Source organism: Hemibagrus wyckioides, linkage group LG06 (genome assembly GCF_019097595.1).
Source record: "Hemibagrus wyckioides isolate EC202008001 linkage group LG06, SWU_Hwy_1.0, whole genome shotgun sequence".
In the NCBI taxonomy this organism is placed as follows: domain Eukaryota; kingdom Metazoa; phylum Chordata; class Actinopteri; order Siluriformes; family Bagridae; genus Hemibagrus; species Hemibagrus wyckioides.
The window spans coordinates 3,306,132-3,323,007 of NC_080715.1; the positions used below are offsets into that span (position 1 = coordinate 3,306,132).

At 41.0% G+C, this 16,876-nt stretch overlaps 1 protein-coding gene across 1 annotated transcript; it reads right to left on the reverse strand.

Moving 5' to 3' along the window:
* Positions 1–255: 255 nt before the first annotated feature.
* On the reverse strand, positions 256–4,172 carry LOC131354100 (CD209 antigen-like protein C). Its single transcript, XM_058391382.1, has 5 exons — positions 4,002–4,172; positions 3,581–3,891; positions 3,214–3,359; positions 2,568–2,674; positions 256–1,269 (listed from the first exon to the last, which is right to left on the reverse strand). Exons 2-5 carry the CDS (start codon positions 3,867–3,869, stop codon positions 1,125–1,127), a joined length of 687 nt encoding a protein of 228 aa, XP_058247365.1. The 5' UTR covers positions 3,870–3,891; positions 4,002–4,172; the 3' UTR covers positions 256–1,124.
* Between the last annotated feature and the right edge of the window lie 12,704 nt (positions 4,173–16,876).

Here is a 16,876-nt window from a genome sequence, read left to right on the forward strand (position 1 = left end):
AATCTGTCATCATGCTTTGTTTTTGTTTTAAACCCCATTTGTTTGGTTTTGTGGGTTATCCTGTGAATAATCCATTATTAGGAACGATCATATCTTATAATAAATACATTAACTTTGATCCATCGTTTAAGAGTTTAGTGTAAAGTTTATCTTCAAGCTACTGGTTTAGCAGATTAATCAACTGAGAAATCAGACATGATCTGCTGTAATTTTATACAACAGCAGAATAATATGGTAATCAACATACATTTTGACTTAAAAGAACATTTATTTACTTCTCCATTGGGTGTGACGCCACACCTCACACCACTTGCTGAAAATGTTGCTGTATGCAGCTGCAAATTTTGGCACCCTCAAAAACATACAGCTTCCTGTGTTAGTGAAGCACTGACTCAGCTACAGCACAACAATTTAAAAAGAAATGTATATCTGAATAAAAAAGCAGTAGCTTTATTCACTGGTAAACTCTTCACACCCTCCAGACCTGAACAGAATGAACATCAGTATTTCATCTGGAATATGACTATCCTCCTCATATACAGTACCAGTTAATTCTCTTTGAGCTCAAACTCTACCTTCTGGAAAAAGCCATCTGCAACACCACAATACGACAATTCTATGAACACAGAAATGCTCACTACAGTAAGTCTTCTACTCAGTCATGAGCCGAGACAGAACCGTAACAAAACAGCAGCGTAGGTTGGATGGCTTGTTCACTCTAGGCTCCTCTTAAGCTAAGGATATGCCCATTTTATAGCTGACTTAAATCTCTCCTCATCTATTTATCCCAAGTACGATGACCCAAGTGATCCATGCTCTTTCTGAACCTCTCCACATTTTGTAATGTTACATCTTCATTGAGATTTTTATTATTGATAATTGATATTAACCTGGTTTAAAACTAAGTAAAACCACCTTTGGCTTAAACATGGACATTCAGAACAGAATAAAAAATAAATAAATTTAAGCATATCAGTGAAAGTCAAAAACACAACAACCATGGCCATTGGCTAAAGTTTCTTTACAATTTTTTTCTTATTCTTTCTCATCCAATATAACGGTCAAATCAAACAAAAAATTATTATCCAAAATAAATTTGTTTATTTTAATTCATATATAACATTTCAGCTGTTAATTTTTTTCTCACATATCCAGATATACTTGCTACTACAGGAAACATCAACCCAATTTGGTACAGGTTCAGAGCGATAGCCCGATACAGCACAGTCCTCATCACCTTTATTGTTGGGTTCCCCGGAACTCCAGAACCTGAAAGGAGAGAACCAGTGAATGTATCCAGTGTGTTTATAATGGCTTTCAAATAAATCAAACAGCAATAATAATAATAATAATAATAATAATAATAATAATAATAATAATAATAATAATAATAATAATTAGCCTTGTTTAAATGAAACCTAAAAATCTGCTAACAATCAACTCAAGTGAAAAAGAAACACCTCAGTTGGATCAGAGTAAATGGACTGAAATCTCAGACTCAAAAATGCTATGATAAAAACTTAAAGAAAATTTGGGTAAGATGATTAGACAATACATTTCTCTGAATAAATGAAAGGTTAAATTCCCAAATGCAATATCTGCCAGCAGGACAGCAGTGCTGTAGCCCTATGATTATGCTTAACTTCCTTGATATTACTAGCCCATCTCCATGCTGTTAACAACATCAGATTTGTGTATAATCTATCTTCTTCTTCTTTGGGCTTTTCCCTTCAGGGGTCTCCACAGCGAATCATCTCTCTCCACCTATCCCTATCTTCTGCATCCTCAACACTTACACCCACTAGCTTCATATCCTCATTTATTGCATCCATATACCTCCTCTTTGGCCTTCCTCTTTTCCTCCTGCCTGGCAGCTCCATGTCCAACATTCTCCTACCAATATACTCACTCTCCCTCCTCTGGACATGTCCAAACCATCTTAATCTGGCCTCCCTAACTTTGTCCCCCAAACATCCAACATGAGCTGTCCCTCTGATGTACTCGTTCCTAATCCTGTCCAACCGTGTCCCTCCCAAAGAGAACCTCAACATCTTCAGCTCTGCTACCTCGAGCTCTGACTCCTGTCTCTTCCTCAGTGACACTGCCTCTAAACCATACAGCATGGCCGGTCTCACCACTGTCCTGTACACCTTCCCCTTGATTCTTGCTGAAATTTTTCTATCACACAGAACTCCAGACACCTTTCTCCACCCATTCCAACCTGCCTGCACTCGTTTCTTTACCTCTTTCCCACACTCTCCATTTGTGATTCATCTATACAACTAAATAATGAATCATCCTTAATAAACAGACTACAGCATCACCCAACAGCGATAATTCTAATAATTCTAGTAACAGCACCTCTCAGTGAACTTTCTGACCAGTGTAGGTTTTTGGGGGTGTGGTTTTGTGGTTTGGAATGATAAGTTGGTTTAAGGATTTAAAAAATTGCTTACACTTAACTAATGGTGATGTGATTCACATCATGAGGTTGAGCACTAAACAGACCTACACTGTATTCTTGCAACATGAACTAGCAGGGTCAGGTCAAAACACTGATCTCTTACACATTGGTCACTGGTGTACCATCAACCCATTTCCAGACCCCCTCGCTGTCTCTGTCATTTGCACCAATCCAGGCACCTTGACCTCTTCTCCACACCTCAACAAAGTCCTGTTGAGGAATAACAACTGATTAGACATGCCGAGCAACACACTATCCATGCCAACACACACACACACACACTAAATCCATGCACAGGTGGACAACCTGTTATATAAAATGTAATAACCCCTTTTATATTAAAGTGCTTGATTTATCCAATCTGATTACACAGAAATTACCAAACTGTTAAGTTGGTAACATCTCATTATGTAATGAGATTCCATTCTCAAATTGTTGGGCTCACTGGTCAGAACTCTGAACAAACAGGAAATATGTGATGTTTTATTAGGGGAAAGACTTCACAGTAATTTATTATTCTATAGAGTTTTTAAGAGTGAATGACAATTTAAACAAAAAATTCTGTAAAAACTGTCATTATATCTGTGGTCTCTGATATTGTTCTTAACATTGTTTAGGATTTTATAAATGTAAACATACAAGACTATAGATTTGGAGCTATTCAGTCTGGCAAAAAATGAAAGAATGCATCATTTTTAAAAGTCTGTTCCAAATATTGGTTTCTTTCTTCATTTTCTTCTCTCTTTTACCTGTTCATCTCTGCTGTTTATGATCACCAGGTCTGCTCCTCTTTCAATGCAGTCATGTCTGCCCTCACTCCAGCTTTTCTTCTCAGTAGAGATGAGGTAAATACTGGAGCTGAAGTATTTCCACCCTGGTGTGTTAATGTCTTTTACTGTACAGAGAACAGATTAAAACACAAGCATCTTTGCATCATTTCTGAACCTCTGTAACCCATAATTTGAAGTGAGGTTTACATTTCTATCATTCTTAAGAATCTTTATGGCTTATGGACCCTGTGGCTTAAGACATGTATTGATTGGCGTAATATTTTAATATTCTCCACATATAGTATCCTTGGGCAAATAGGTCAATGTGAACAAAAAAATGACATACTCAGCTGAGAAAACTTCTTCTGGAGTTCATCAGTGGTCTTCTGGAGTTCACCAGTCTTCTTATGAAACTGGTCTCTTTCTTCAGACACTATTTTGTAACTGATGTCTAGCTGTTCCTTCTCAGTAGTCAAGTTGTTGTAACTGGTCTCTGGCTGGTTTCTCTGAGTAGTCATGTTGTTGTAACTGGTCTGTATCTGGTCTCTCTCTGTAGTCATCATGACCCACAGTATATGGCAGCCCCCATAAGAACAACCAGCACCAGCAGACACACCACAGCCAGTCTGTAACATCGGCGTCCTGAGGTGTTTGGTTCTAAAGCCAGAACGTGATACATTTACTATGTATTATCTGCATAGGATGGTGCAATATTTATTTAAATTATGTATAGTATTTTGTGTTTAAATGTGAGTGTGTAAGCGTACCTGAAGTTCCTTTATTGCTTCTTGTCACTTGCTTTTCTGTTGCATCTTCATTCATGCAGATAACTTCATTGAGGTTTGTGCTGTTTGCATAAACTGAATTACTCATCTCTCTGTGAAGAGTCTGGAGCTGCAGCCTTCAGCACAGAAGAACTGTGTGTGTGGTTTTGTAAAAGAAATTGTCTGTGCTCAGTGCTCAGGACAGGAAGTTAAGGGGACACCACACTACTCATCATCATACACATCCACCACTTTTAGAGGCCTGTGTTTAGAGACACTGTCCTGATGTCAAAGAATTATCACACCCTGCACTGCATCATGCTCCTTCAGATCCTCCAGCATTGCTTCACTGATCCCTGCATATGTCAGGGTACAAGCAACACCTGCACCAAGATGCGTCTATGTTCTGTTATCTTGGTGAGAGAATGAACTCCACCTAGACATTCGAACAGCATCAGTCATATTTTCCAAATAAATGGCAATGTTTAAGAGTTTTTTTTGGGTATGCAAACTTTTCAGCACAACTTTATTTTAATTGGATTTATGTAAACCTGCTTTTTCACAATTTTAAGATCTATCTAACTACAGTTAATTCCCTTAATCCCCACCTCTCAATGGTTAAAATTCGCCACTTCTTGATCCACACCTCTCAGAGTTTAAAGGCTGCAACATAACTCCATAATGTGGACCTTTATTGCTTCCAGTCACTTATTTTGCTGTTTCATCTTCATTCATGTAGGTTTATCTTCAAGCTACTGGTTTAGCAGATTAATCAACATACAACTGAGAAATCAGACATGATCTGCTGTAATTTTATACAACAGCAGAATAATATGGTAATCAACATACATTATGTCTTAAAAGAACATTTATTTACTTGTCCATTGGGTGTAACACCACAGCTCACACCACTTGCTGAAAATGTTGCTGTATGCAGCTAATTACTTTAGCATCCTCAAAAACACAGCTTCCTGTGTCAGTTAAGCTAAGGATATGGCCATTTTATAGCCGACTTAAATCTTTCCTCATCTAATTATTCCAAGTACAATGACCCATTTGGCCCATGTTCTTTGTGCACATTTTATGTTACATCTTTATTGTTTTTTTTTTCTTTTTTGACTGATAATTGTTATTAACCTGGTTTAAAACTAAACTAAACCCACATTTGGCTTAAACATGGACATTCAGGACAGAATAAAAAAACATAAAGCATTGAAAGTCAAAAACACAACAGCCATGGCCATGATATGTTGTTTTAAAAGAACATTGATTTACTTCTCATTTTGTGTAATACTGTAGCACACACCACATGCTGAGAATGTTGCTGTATGTCAGTGAAACACTGACTCCTCACACCAATTAATTCATTTTTAATTCAAACTCTACTATTTGAGAAAAGCCATCAGCAACACCAATTATGACAAGACTGAATGGTCATTTTAATATGTCCTCTACTCTGTCATGAGCCAAGACAGAACCATAACAAAACAGTGGCATGGATAGAGAGCTGAAAACAATAGGAAATAATGCTCTGTAAGAGTTTGGTTGACATTGCAAAGGATGACATTTTTGGGTGCATGAAAGAAGAAATTTTGGTTACATAAAATAAAAGTACATCTGACAGCAAGAAAGAAGTGCAGTATCCCTATTAACTTCCCTGATGTTCTGTAAACTACCCCACTGCCATGCTATTAACATCAGATTTGTATATCACCTAAACAACTAAATTATGCAACATCTTTAATAAACAGCCTACAGCATCACCCAACAGTGATGTCCTAATAATCCTTGATAACATCAACTCTCAGTGAACTTGCTGACCGGTGTAGATTTTAGGGGTGTGGTTTTGTGTTTTAGTGGGTAGGTATGAGAGGTAGGTTTAAGGAGTTAAAAATAATGCTTATTCTTGACTAGAAAATAATTCTTACTCTTAACCAGCAATGACATCCTAATAATCCTTGGTAATGCCACCTTTTATTGAACTCACTGACCAGCATAGATTTTAGGGGCATGGTTGTGTGGGTGGGAATGAAAGGTGGGTTCAAGCTGTAAGAAACTGCTTACTTTTGACTAATGCTTCTTTAAATTCTGGGTGATGTGATTCACATCATGAGGTTGAGCACTAAACAGACCTACACAATGTTCTTGAAATGTGAGCTAGCATGGTCAGGTCAAAACAGTGATGTCTTACCCACTGGTCACTGCTGTACCATCCAGACCCCCTCAGTCTTTGTCATTCACACACTGATCCAAGCACCTTTACCTCTTCTCCACATCTCAACAAAGTCCTGCTGAGGAATAACAACTGACTCATTCCAAGCAATGCACCATCCATGTAAACACACACACACTAAATCCATGCACAGAAAGACAATAAAAACTCTTTTATAAAATGCAATAACTCTCTTTATACTAAAGTATTATTGATTTATCCAATCTGGTTAATCATACATTACTGTGCTGTTGAGTTAGCAAGAAATTCAGTGAGATTCCATTCTCAATTTCTTGGGGTCACTAGTCAGAATTAGTCAGAATTATACTATATGTGGCGGGAGCAAGGCTATAGCTATACTAGTATACTATATTATATAGCATAGCAAAAGCTATACTAGCAAATTACACTAACAGATTTTTCAGAGAGACAGCTTCACACTATCCAACTACGCCACCTTAGGAATTTCACCCAAGGAGCTAACAGTGAACAGGTTCAAATCACTGATATTGGTCAGAGACTTTGGCCACAATTCAAAAATAGGTTGTTTATTGACAATTCTTTAATAAAACAGCATTAAATAAATATAATTGCTTTCATTTCTTCCTCAGTAGACCACAAAGTGTCAACAAAAGTCAAAGCGGGGAACTGGAGCCAACAGAGGCAGAGGGTTAGGCTAACTACCCCAAGTGGCCAGTCCTCTACCCCAAGTGCCCAGGCCATGCCAAGACAAAGAAGATACACATCAACAGAACAATGAAATAACCCTTAGCTGGGTCCATCAGACTCAGTTAACCAGACTTACAACATATGCAAAGTAAAAAAAACAATAATAATGAACATAAAAAAGTACAAACTAATAAACCCACTCAAATCATCCATAAAAACCTGAGCATTAAACAAAAATGCAAAAGAAAATAATAAGAAAAACAAGGTTTCCAATCTTGAAAACAATTCAATAAATCACAATACGTTCAACCAAGCCGAAACAGAATGAACACAAGAATACAGAAAGAATATACAAAAGTAAACTAAAATGTTAGCTGAAGCACCAAATTGGAAACAGAACAGCACGGCAGACCAGAGTGGACTAGAGTACAATTACAGGTCTTCCTGGGAAACCTATAAGAAATGAGACCATTAGTGTTGCCTCATGGAATTCGGCCACCCAATCCAAAATTCATAACCATATTAAAACTTACATACCAATCATCCCACATGTTAAAAGGAAGTTATTCGTAGCGAATTAAAGAGGGAAAATCCCAACCCAGCGGCTGCATCAGGCTCTCATGACTAAAATATACGCCCGTGCTTCAGAAACACATGACTCATTATAGCTGCAACCTGTTAAAAAGCCTTTACCCACATACATCCCATACCTGCTCTGATGTACACATCCGGTTCATATAATAATGACAACGAACCCGTAAGCAAAGGATAAGGCCTGCAGTAGCACACTCAGAAATTGGAGTCTCTAAAAGATACATTAAACATTGTATTAAGGATGCACTTCTTGTAACTGAAAATACATACTTACATACACTATATTGCCAAAAGTATTCGCTCACCTGCCTTGACTCGCATATGAACTTAAGTGACATCCCATTCCTAATCCATAGAGTTCAATATGACGTCGGCCCACCCTTTGCAGCTATAACAGCTTCAACTCTTCTGGGAAGGCTGTCCACAAGGTTTAGGAGTGTGTTTATGGGAATTTTTGACCATTCTTCCAGAAGCGCATTTGTGAGGTCACACACTGATGTTGGACGAGAAGGCCTGGCTCTCAGTCTCCGCTCTAATTCATCCCAAAGGTGTTCTATTGGGTTGAGGTCAGGACTCTGTGCAGGCCAGTCAAGTTCCTCCACACCAGACTCTGTCATCCATGTCTTTATGGACCTTGCTTTGTGCACTGGTGCACAGTCATGTTGGAAGAGGAAGGGGCCAGCTCCAAACTGTTCCCACAAAGTTGGGAGCATGGAATTGTCCAAACTGTCTTGGTATGCTGAAGCATTCAGAGTTCCTTTCACTGGAACTAAGGGGCCAAGCCCAGCTCCTGAAAAACAACCCCATACCATAATCCCCCCTCCACCAAACTTTACACTTGGCACAATGCAGTCAGACAAGTACCGTTCTCCTGGCAACCGCCAAACCCAGACTCGTCCATCAGATTGCCAGATGGAGAAGCGCGATTCGTCACTCCAGAGAACGCGTCTCCACTGCTCTAGAGTCCAGTGGCGGCGTGCTTTACACCACTGCATCCGACGCTTTGCATTGCACTTGGTGATGTATGGCTTGGATGCAGCTGCTCGGCCATGGAAACCCATTCCATGAAGCTCTCTGCGCACTGTTCTTGACCTAATCTGAAGGCCACATGAAGTTTGGAGGTCTGTAGTGATTGACTCTGCAGAAAGTTGGCGACCTCTTTGCACTATGCGCCTCAGTATCCGCTGACCCCGCTCCGTCAGTTTACGTGGCCTACCACTTCGTGGCTGAGTTGCTGTCGTTCCCAAACACTTCCACGTTCTTATAATACAACTGACAGTTGACTGTGCAATATTCACAAACATTGCTTTTACCTTTTACTGACACAGGTATTCACATTCGGTTCCGGCATGCTTCTGGTTTTTTATAAGCTACCTACTGCCGCTGATTGGCTAAAGCACCAAACAATTAACCATAGAGGCAATTGCTCCTCCTACCACATATATTATGACTTATACAGTTTTTAGAGAGAGAGATAGAGAGAGAGAGAAATGCTGACTCAGGGAGAAAAGAACAGGCCATGACCAAGCATACATAACATGATACAATGATACAACTTTATAGCAAACAAATCCTAGAATCAATTGTAGCTAACAATAAAATTATGCAGGTTGTGGTATCTTGGTGTAACAGTTAAAAAGTATTCATGTTAAATCCTGCTTAATGAGATAACTATGCCATCTACTTTCACAATGATGCACCTGCATTAAATAGTAATGTGTCTGTGAATGTGTTTGTGGACAAAAGAATGTTAACTTGCCTGTAAAGCACATAAAAGTTGAACTAGACTTGTTAATGTTGTTCTTAACTGTCCGACATTCACTTTGCCATGGTTTAATTCAATTACCCAGTCCTTTTCTTGTCAAATAAAATGTTAATACTCCAAGTTGAAGCTAGCTAATTGTAATGTGGTGCTGTCTGTCCAGACCAAAAAATATGCTCTTTGTCAATAAGAGTTGACTTATTCTACTCTCTTATTCCTTGTCAAAAAATGCAAGCGTGTTACATAATAACATAATATGAGTTGTTTAATGTTATTTGTGTTCATTATATGGCTTAAGTAAAATTATGACTTAGGTGAGTATTCTGTATTGTTCATGTATGGTGAAAATATGTAAAAAGGTAACAGTCCAGTGTGATATTTTGTATATGTTGTGGCAAATACCGCTGCAAATACCAGACCTCAGCACGCTCTGCCCACTCATCTCTACTGCTGCTTACTCCATTAACCTAAGGTATGTCCTTTTCATTCCTTTGATTTTGCTCTTGTTTTTTCTTTTTTGCCTTTTTTCTTTGTTTTTGTTCCCCACTTATTTTCACTTAAAATAAATGTAAATAATGTAAATAAAAGCTCACATCATTTTTTACCCAAGCTGTGCATTTGTGCTTGCCACTCAGATACTTCGCGCTACACTGGTGGAGAATATGGTGCATGAGCATGACACTGCAATCAGCAGACCTCATGGAGCAGTTGCTAAAGCACCTTATGGAGACCAGCAGACTATGACACATGACCCAAACGCTCCAGACAGTCACGAAAGAACTGGTTTTCTGGCATACCATTCCCTCTTGCCCCTGAATAAGCTGAGAACTATGGGACTGAGATCCTGAGAGACTGAGTTCCACCACTGCCAATGCCAGTCCCAGATCCCATATGGATGAGCTTTTACGCATCATGATGTGGTGGCTCAAAACCAAACCATCTTTTGCTGAAGGAGATTTTCAAGCATGTGGTGATGGAACAGTACCTCTGATCGCTACCACCTGTTGAGTGCAAAGCCGTAGGCCTAAGTGGCACAAAGTAACCTATGACATGATGGACCTCTTGCAGCAGACCCTGGCCACTGTGGAGCTTGGCAGGTGTGAGCAGTGGGAATCCCACACAAAGAGAGCACAGAGTCAGCCCTTCTGGGATCTACCAAGGGCATGCTCCGCCCCAGGATCTGCCATTCAAGATGAATCCATGCCTATGAAACCAGACCATTTGACAGGCCCCTTACACGCTAAGTCCTGGCTGCACCCAGCACCCAGTCTGCCCGGCCAGACGTTTTGAGCCAAAGCTGATAAGCTGGTGGGGACCCTTATGGTATAATGTGTTCATGGCAACATCCACTAGGTCCCTACCACACAGACCTGAGTCCAGATTCAGGAGAGGGAATGGTCTTTGCTGGTAGAATTATCCTGGGACTGCCTGTGCCTGTTTTGGGCTTCCCCAACGCTGTCCAACAGGAGCCACCGACTAATCGGCATAGGCCCTGAACCAGCAAGCCTGTGCAGAGGGTGTGCAAGGCTAGACATGGATACCTCAAATGAAAGTGAGACACACACACCTATTAACCTGAGCTCTCTCCTGTATCACCAAATTGTGCAGGGAGGCAAGTTTGGCAGAGATCAGAAGGAGGATGACAGGCTGTAGACCTACTGGAGCCATGTGGCTATGATTGACAGGGTGGTCATCCAACCTAATCAGTGGCTGCCAGGGGCATACTTCCTGGTGAACTGCAGACTGTTATATTATGGTACGGGCTGCTGCAGCCAACTCTGCAACCTGTTGGTAGTACTTTGTTGGTGCACTCCCATCCAGTGGTGGGGCAACTGGGGGCCCTGAACACAGCCAAGAAGCTCAAGGATCAACTCCTGTGCCCCTAATCCCATTACCCATTATCAAGGTCCGGTTTGAGCATGGGAGCCTGGATCTCATGGGATCACTGCTAAAGTCTGCACAGGGCCATGAATACATCTTGGTGATAATGGACTATGCCACCAGGTATTCTGAGGCAGTCCCACTTCAGAAGGCCACCTCCTGTAACATCACTATAGAGCTCCTACTTTTGTTTAGCTGGGTGGACATTAGAGATCAAGATACACCTTTTACATCTCAATTAATGGTGGATTTATTACCATATTTTGCAGATCAAATACATGATCTTTGTTTCACAAGATGCCGCTGAGTATGGCTGCCGTGTTGCGAGCTCCTACTAAACTTTGTAGTTTTTCGTGTTTTTTGTGTGGTTTATTGATTATTATGTTGTTTTTGGTGCTGGATGTTTACACTCTTATTGTCTATGATAGACACACACTTTTAGAAATTGGCTCCTGCATTGCACATTGAAAACTGGACTTTGAGTTCCTTAATGGCGGCACGTTGTTTACAAACACAGCAGCAGAGCCCTTTGTCTGGGTCACACAACCATGACGACGGAAACGCAGCCGGAAAAGAGGGAAGAGACCTGGCGTCCTCGTTAGACTGAGACGCTGTGCTTTTCGACCTCTGCTCCCCACCATTCTGCTGGCTAACGTTCAGTCACTGGACAACAAACAACTGCGAACTACAGGCGCGTATCTCCTACCAACTAGAAACGAGGGATTGCTGCATTATCTGCCTCACAGAAACCTGGTTATCTGTGGGGATTCCAGATTCAGCCATTGAACTCTTGAGATTCTCTGTGCACCGTGCGGACTGAACGAAAGAGCTCACAGGGAAAAGCAAAGGAGGAGGTGTTTGTTTCTTTATTAACAACTCGTGGTAGGATGACAGGAACATACACTCTGTTAGATCCCTTTGCTCACCTGATCTGGAATACCTCACTTTGCTGTGCCGACCATACTGGCTACCGAGGGAATTTACAGCGGTCATAATCACAGCTGTTTACATCCCCCCTCAGGCCAACACAGAACAGGCACTTAAGGAACTGTATAAGGGCATAGGCGAGCAGGAAATCGCACACCCAGAGGCAGTGTTCATTGTAACAGGGGACTTTAATAATGCCAACTTCAGGAAAATAGCTCCAAAATATTTTCAACACATCACCATAAACACTCATGGAGATCGTGTTTTGGATCACTGTTATTCTCCCTTCCGGGATGCCTACAAATCCCTCCCCCGCCCAGCATTTGGCAAATCAGACCACTCATCCGTTCTGCTCCTGCCAGCTTATAGGCAGAAACTTAAATGGGAGGCACCCACCCTCAGGACGTTTCAAAGTTGGTCGGACAGAATCGGATTCTATACTGCAAGACTGTTTTGAACACGTTGACTGGGAGATGTTCTGGGCTGCTTCTGATGATGACATCGAGGTTTACTCGGACACTGTCACGTGTTTCATCAGGAAGTGTGTTGAAGACATGGTGCCGACGAAAAGAGTTCGCATCTTCCCCAAAAACCATGGATTAATAGCGATGTTCGAGCAGCCTTGTCAGCGCGAACATCTGCTTTTAAATTTGGAAACATGGAAGAACAAAAACAAGCCAACTATGACCTCCGGAAAATCATTAAAGTCGCCAAACGACAATACAAAAACAAAGTAGAAGGACAATTTAACATCAATAATGCATGAAGCATGTGGCAAGGCATTAATAATATCACAGACTTTAAAAGAAACAAAATCACCGCTGTGAATATTACCGCCTCTCTTCCGACCGAGCTCAACGAGTTCTATGCTCATTTTGAAGCTCATAACATGTCATGTTTTCACAGACATTTTTAATCTCTCTCTCTCTCTGTCTGTGGTTCCCTCATGCTTTAAAACATCAACCATCGTGCCAATACCAAAGACAGCTAAAACCACATGCTTAAATGACTGACGTCCTGTTGCTTTAACACCCATTTTCAGCAAATGGTTTGAGAAGCTGATCAAAAACTACATCTGCTCTGTATTGCCTGCCTCACTCGACCCTCTGCAGTTCGCATATAGGAGCAACCGGTTCACTGACGATGCCATTACTTTCACTCTACACACTGCTCTCTCTCACCTGGACAGTAAGAACACCTATGTGACAATTTTATTTGTGGACTACAGCTCAGCATTCAACACCATAGTGCCTGCTAAGCTTGTTGTGAAACTCCAGACTCTGGGCCTAAACAGATCTCTATGCAGCTGGATCCTGGACTTCCTGTCAGGCAGACATCAGGTGGTTAGAATGAGTAACATTACCTCATCTCCACTGGTCCTCAACACTGGTGCTCCTCAGAGTTGTGTTCTCAGCTCACTCCTGTACTCACTGTACACACACGATTGTACAACCACACACAGCTCCAATGTCATTGTCAAATTTGCCAATGACACGACGGTGGTGGGCCTGATCACTGACAATGATGAGACGGCCTACAGGGAAGAGGTGAATGCTCTGACATGTTGGTGCCAGGAAAACCACCTCTCACTCAACATCAACAAAACCAAGGAGATAGTGGTGGATTTCAGGAGACAGAAGACAGAACACACTCCCATCATCATCAATGGGACACCTGTGGAGCGAGTCAGCAGCTTTAAGTTTCTAGGAGTCCATATCACTGAGGAGCTCACATGGTCCTCTTTTTCCTCAGGCGTCTGAGGAAATTTGGAATGAGTCCCCACATCCTCCACTCATTCCACAGTGCAGGTGTGGAATGAGTGGAGGATGTAGGGACTCATTCCAAATTTCCTCAAACATTCCAAATTTCCTCAGACAAGCATCTTGACTGGCTGCATCACTGCTTGGTATGGAAACTGCACCAGCAGCAATCGCAAGGATTTACAAAGGGTTGTGCGAAGTGCCTGCTACACTGTAGGAGGTGAGCTTCCCTCCCTCCAGGACATCTACACCAGGAGGTGTATGAAGAAAGCCCGGAGGATCATTAGCGACCCCAGCAACCCAAGCCATGGACTGTTCTCTCTGCTGCCCTCAGGCAGACGGTTGCGCAGTATCCATTCACGCACAAGCCAACTGAAGGACAGCTTTTTCCCCCAGACTATTAGACTGTTGAACACTCAGAACTGATACTTATACAGTACACCACCTTGTCCATAACATACCATTCACCATGCACTCAACTCATTACCACTACCACCACAAATTTGTGCACATATTCATTTGTAGTTTATGTGTATTATGTTTATATATTTTGTACATTACTGTCTTATATAGTGTATATACTTTATAAAAGTCTACTGTAATTTGCTTAACGTGTATATTGTGTATAGTGTTATCTGCTAATGTGTTAATTGTATTGCACTGGTTGGAGCACGCTCCCAAGTTTTTCACTCACCACGGCATCAGTGCTGATGTGACAATGAAAGTGATTTGATTTGATTTGATTTGATTTGATTTGATTTGATTTGATTTGATTTGATTTGATTTGATTTGATTTGATTTGATTTGATTTGATTTGAGAATGTTCGTCTACCCCTCCCAGATGGAAGTCTTGATCCAGTTTAATAAAACTTTGAAGAGGATTCTATGCTGGGTGGTAGACAAGGAAGAGAAGAGTAGACAAGGAAGAGAAGACGAAGGAAGCTTGGGAGGAACAACCCTCTCCTTTCCACTCTATCATCGAATATGTCCAGGAGATGCAGGAGCGCATCAACCAGGTCACTCCTATTGTCCGTGACTACTTGGAGAACACCCAACGAGCCCAACAGAGAGTCTATAACTATCTGGCCAGGGAGTTCCAGTATGGTGACGAAGTTCTCTTGCTGGTCCCCAATGCTTCCTGTAAGTTCCTGGCCTGCTGGCAAGGCCCGTACATGGTAGTGGAATGAGTACGGCCCATGAAATACCACGTGTAACAACTGCATAACAGAGCAGACACCCAAATATATCATATATATTTACTTAAAAAAATCTTACACTGTTCCTCAGTACCAGGTCTTCCCACCTGGGACACCATGAGATCAAGGCAAACGGCAAACCCCAAGAAGTGCCACCTGGGGCTGACCAAGGTACAGTACCTACCTTGGTCAGGGCTACTGGATTGAGGCCTCCTGAAACCACAAGAAAATGGACCAGCCACCAAGAAACAGGTATGTGCCTTGTTGGGACTAAAAAAGGATACTCTCCAATCCATTGTCAAAATAATTCTGCTCTTACCACAAACCTGACTAATTATTTAAGACAGAAAACAGTACACAGGGATGACAAATTCTGATAGCATTGTAAATTCTAGCTAAACTTTAGCGTAGATCAGGGGGTTGAGCTTTGTGAATGATGCCCTTATGTCAGGAACAGCTGGAAAGATCCCTGCCAGGCCAGGAGAGGGCACTGGCAGGTGAACCTTGGAAGCCTGCTTCTTTGTTTGTATTTTGTGCCACACCTTTCCCATTGTTCTCCTACCCTGTTGTGTCATCTGTTCCTAATTAACCATAATGTGTATCTGTGTTTCATGTGCTATGTTTTGGAGTTATGTCCAAGTTTATGTCCAAGGTTTTGGTTTGTTTCAGTTTAGTTAGTGTTATGTGATTCACATAAGTCTATGTGATTAGGTTAGTCTTCCCCATGTCTGTCTGTCAATGTGAATAAAGCAGTGCTTTTTTTTTGGATCCTGTGATTGGGTCTGTCTCCATGGCGTGCCGGCACATGCACCACCATGGAGGTCCAGGTTCGAGCCCCGCACAGGGTGGGGGTGCCTGGACGTGACACCTAAAAGATTGAAAAAATAAAACAAATCATTAACCTAATCCATGTAGAGATGACAATATTCATTCTTCTAGCTGCATGTGGTCCTAGTACAAGTTCCTCTGTCTTGTCATAACTAAGCAAAAGGAAGTTAGTAAGCATCCACTGTCTAATGTCCTTTACACATTCTTCAATTTTAATAAGCTGGTTCTCCCATCAGGCTTTGCTAAAACATTTAACTGTGTCTCATCAGCATAACAGTGGAAGCTAATACTATGTTTACAAATAATTGTACCAAGTAGTAGCATATATAAGGAGAAAACCATGAGCTAAACCATGACCTTGGTAAAGAAGTCACCATTTGGAGCTACAAACTGATAATGATCAGTCAAATAAGACCTTAGCCAGGAGAGGGCTGTTCCCTTAACACCAACATGTTCTAATCTATCAAGTAGAATAGTATAACCAATGGTGTCAAAAGCAGAATTAAAATCAAGCAACGCCAGCAAGGACACACAGCCCTGATCAGAGGCCAGTAACAGGCAATTTACCACTTTAACCAGTGCTATCTCTATCCTATGATGAGCCCTAAATCCTGACTGATATATTTCATGAATGTTATTCCCTGTAGTTATGAGCATAACTGTTGTACTACAAGCTATCCTAGGATAGGGAAGGTTTGATATGGTATAACTCCATTGTGTAGAGCTGATATATAACAGTTGTGACATGAAGCATTGTTAGAGCCATAATAGACATTATGTAAATATGAGAATATTGAAGTATTGTTAAAATTATTATTACTGCATTTGTGTTTTTTATAATCTTTAAGAATGTTTATACTGTTATTACATGTGCTTTTTTATGTCCTTGTTAACTGATGAGGTGACTAAGACATCATATCCGGGTCAGTGGTGTAGCAAGCAAGAGATGGAGTAATACAGTTTTTATATTCTGTTGTTCCATATTCTGTTGTTATATAAGGTTAAAAGATCCTACTTTGAAATATAAATAAACGGGAATCAAAAATAGA

Bases quoted from the DNA above. Each gene is read 5' to 3' on its own strand.
- LOC131354100 (XM_058391382.1), bottom strand. From the start codon at position 3,869: ATGTTACAGACTGGCTGTGGTGTGTCTGCTGGTGCTGGTTGTTCTTAT. The intron at 3,360-3,580 runs GTATGTCATTTT...TTCTCTGTACAG, and splicing joins GAAGAAGTTTTCTCAGCTGA to TAAAAGACATTAACACACCA. The intron at 1,270-2,567 runs GTAAGAGATCAG...CTCTCCTTTCAG, and splicing joins GGTACACCAGTGACCAATGT to GTTCTGGAGTTCCGGGGAAC.